Source organism: Colobus angolensis, unplaced genomic scaffold (assembly GCF_000951035.1).
Source record: "Colobus angolensis palliatus isolate OR3802 unplaced genomic scaffold, Cang.pa_1.0 Scaffold631, whole genome shotgun sequence".
NCBI classification, from domain to species: domain Eukaryota; kingdom Metazoa; phylum Chordata; class Mammalia; order Primates; family Cercopithecidae; genus Colobus; species Colobus angolensis.
The window spans coordinates 5,247-7,818 of record NW_012119944.1 but is presented as its reverse complement, the minus strand read 5'-3'; the positions used below and the strand labels follow the sequence as shown (position 1 = coordinate 7,818).

Sequence of the window (2,572 nt, the reverse complement as noted above, 5' to 3'; positions counted from 1 at the left end):
AAGGTGTCAAAAGTTTTGACACATTCTTCACACTTGTAGGAGTTGCCTCCAGTATAAAGTATCTTACCTACAATCAAGTGAGACAACATATTTCTAGGAGTTCTCACCAGCATTATTTATGTTAAGGAAAGTTTGACATTTGGTAAAAAGCATTGTCACATCTTTAAGCTTTATGGTACTTCTTTAGTATGAATTAGATTATATCTGTTAAAAATTAAGGACTTGTTAAAGTCTTTGCCACATTCTTCACATTTGTAGGGTTTTTCTCTAGTATGAATTATCTTATGTTTACTAAGGGTTGAATACTAGTTAAAAGCTTTGCCACATTCTTCATATTTGTAAGGTTTCCTTTTAGTATGAATTATGATATGTTTAGTAAGGGTTGAGGATTGGCTAAATCCTTTGCCACATTGTTTACATTTGTAAAGTTTCTCCAGTATGAATTATCTTATGTGTATTAAGAGCTGAGGATTGGTTAAAGGTTTTGCCACATTCTTCACATTTGTAGGGTTTCTCTTTAGTATGAATTCTCTTATGTATAGTAAGGTGTCCAGAGAGGTTAAAAGTTTTGTCACATTCTTTACATTTGTAGGGTTTCTCTCCAGTGTGAATTACCTTATGTCTAGTAAGGTGTGAGGACTGACTGAAGGCTTTGCCACATTCTTCACATTTGTAGGGTTTCTCTCCAGTGTGAATTACCTTATGTCTAGTAAGGTGTGAGGACTGGATGAAGGCTTTGCCACATTCTTCACATGTGTAGGGTTTCTCTCCAGTATGAACTCTCTTATGTGTAGCAAAGTATGAGGACCGGGTAAAGGTGTTGCCACATTGTTTACATTTGTAGGGTTTCTCTCCAGTATGAATTCTCTTATGTTGAATAAGGCTTGAGGACAGAGTAAAAGTTTTGCCACATTCTTCACATTTGTAGGGTTTCTCTCTAGTATGAATTCTCTTATGTCGAGTAAGGGCTGAGGACCAGTTGCAGGCTTTGCCACATTCTTCACATTTGTAACAATTCACACTAGTATGATGTCTTTCATGTTGAGTTAGGTGTGAAAGCATGCTAAATAATTTGCCACATTCTTTACATTTGAAAGAATTATTTCCAGTATGTCTTGTCTTATGGCTATTTGAACTTGAAAATTTATGAAAGACTTTCACATAATTATCACACTGAAATATTTTGCTTGGGGTTGTTGTCAAACATTGGTTAAGTTCATCATAACCTCGTTGGCGCATCTTACACTCATCCACACTTTCACAGCCTTTCCTTAATTGTAAATTGTCATGTTCATATTTTCCATATCTTTTCAGTATTACTTTTTGGAAAGAATCCTTTATGCCCTGCTCTGGCCATAGGTCTTGGGCAAAATGAGAACACACAACTGAAAAAAAAAAAAAATTGCTTCACTTACTGGATTCAGATGGATATCCTTAACAATTCTAAGCTATAAAATTATACAAACTACATAAGCAAGATGGCATAGCAAAATGCCACAAGCCATAATTACTTCATAGACATATAAATGTAACAAAAACATACAGACCAAAATACATTTGTGGAAAATTTACAAATGAGTTAAGTATGTGCAGTGCCCCAGGTAAGCACAATGCAAAGAGCCTCATATGATGAAGAGAAAAGTTTGTTACATCTACCCTAAACAGCTCTTCCAGGTCCACAATATAGCAAAGAGCCTTTACAAGTAAATTGTAAGCTCCTGAATTCTTGTTTAAAAGACAAGTAAAATACTGGCACATACATCTTTATTTCTGTCTTCTAGGGGCTTTTCCAGACACTTTTTTCTGTCTTCAATGACATAAAGTGCTAAAAGAACTGGTCATATACTTTGGAATGACACTTTGAGTCTACTGAGACTAAAGGTAAATGTTACAGCAGTAGAGAGACTGCAGTGCCGCAGACAGGGAACAGGTGTAGCAAGTGATGACTATAGAGAAGAAACATGAATAAACTCCTTTAACTAGAAAGTAAACACTAAATTCAGGGAAGACACGTCATAAGAACGTGTTTGACGGACTCCCAGAATCACTAACCAAGACAACTGTTTTCAGACTATGCCAGAACAAAGCTACACTATAAATATTGTGACAGGAAGCTTTTATTAATGTCCAAATCTCGAAGATTACAATGTATACAAAATAGGTCACTACAGTCCCATCAAGAATATTATAAAATGTTCAGAAAGAAATTATAAAAAAGATGTATATTTTAATTTTAAAAATTGAAAATAAATTGAATACTCAATGAGTGAAATAAAAACACAGACAACCATAGAAAAATAGAAAAATGAAGTTAACAAAAAGTATTAAAATATCAAAAAAAAAACAAATTGTGGAGGTAAAAAACACAAAAAGAAATAATAACTAAAGGCTGGGTGTGGTGGCTCATGTCTATAATCCCAGCACTTTGGGAGACAAAGGTGAGTGGATCACAAGGTCAGGAGTTCAACACCAGCCTAGCCATGATGGTGAAACCCCATCTCTACTAAAAATACAAAAATTAGCCAGGCATGGTGGCAGGCACCTGTAATCCCAGATACTCGGCAGGCTGAGG

At 35.2% G+C, this 2,572-nt stretch overlaps 1 protein-coding gene across 1 annotated transcript; it reads right to left on the bottom strand.

The window, feature by feature from the left end:
• Window positions 1-170: 170 nt before the first annotated feature.
• Window positions 171-1,385, bottom strand: LOC105527576 (zinc finger protein 85-like; the record flags this gene model as incomplete). Its single annotated transcript, XM_011963940.1, is given in 2 exon segments — window positions 171-426; window positions 428-1,385. Coding segments are annotated over 2 exon segments (1,214 nt in total), but the record flags the coding sequence as incomplete, so codon positions are not given.
• Window positions 1,386-2,572: the final 1,187 nt, after the last annotated feature.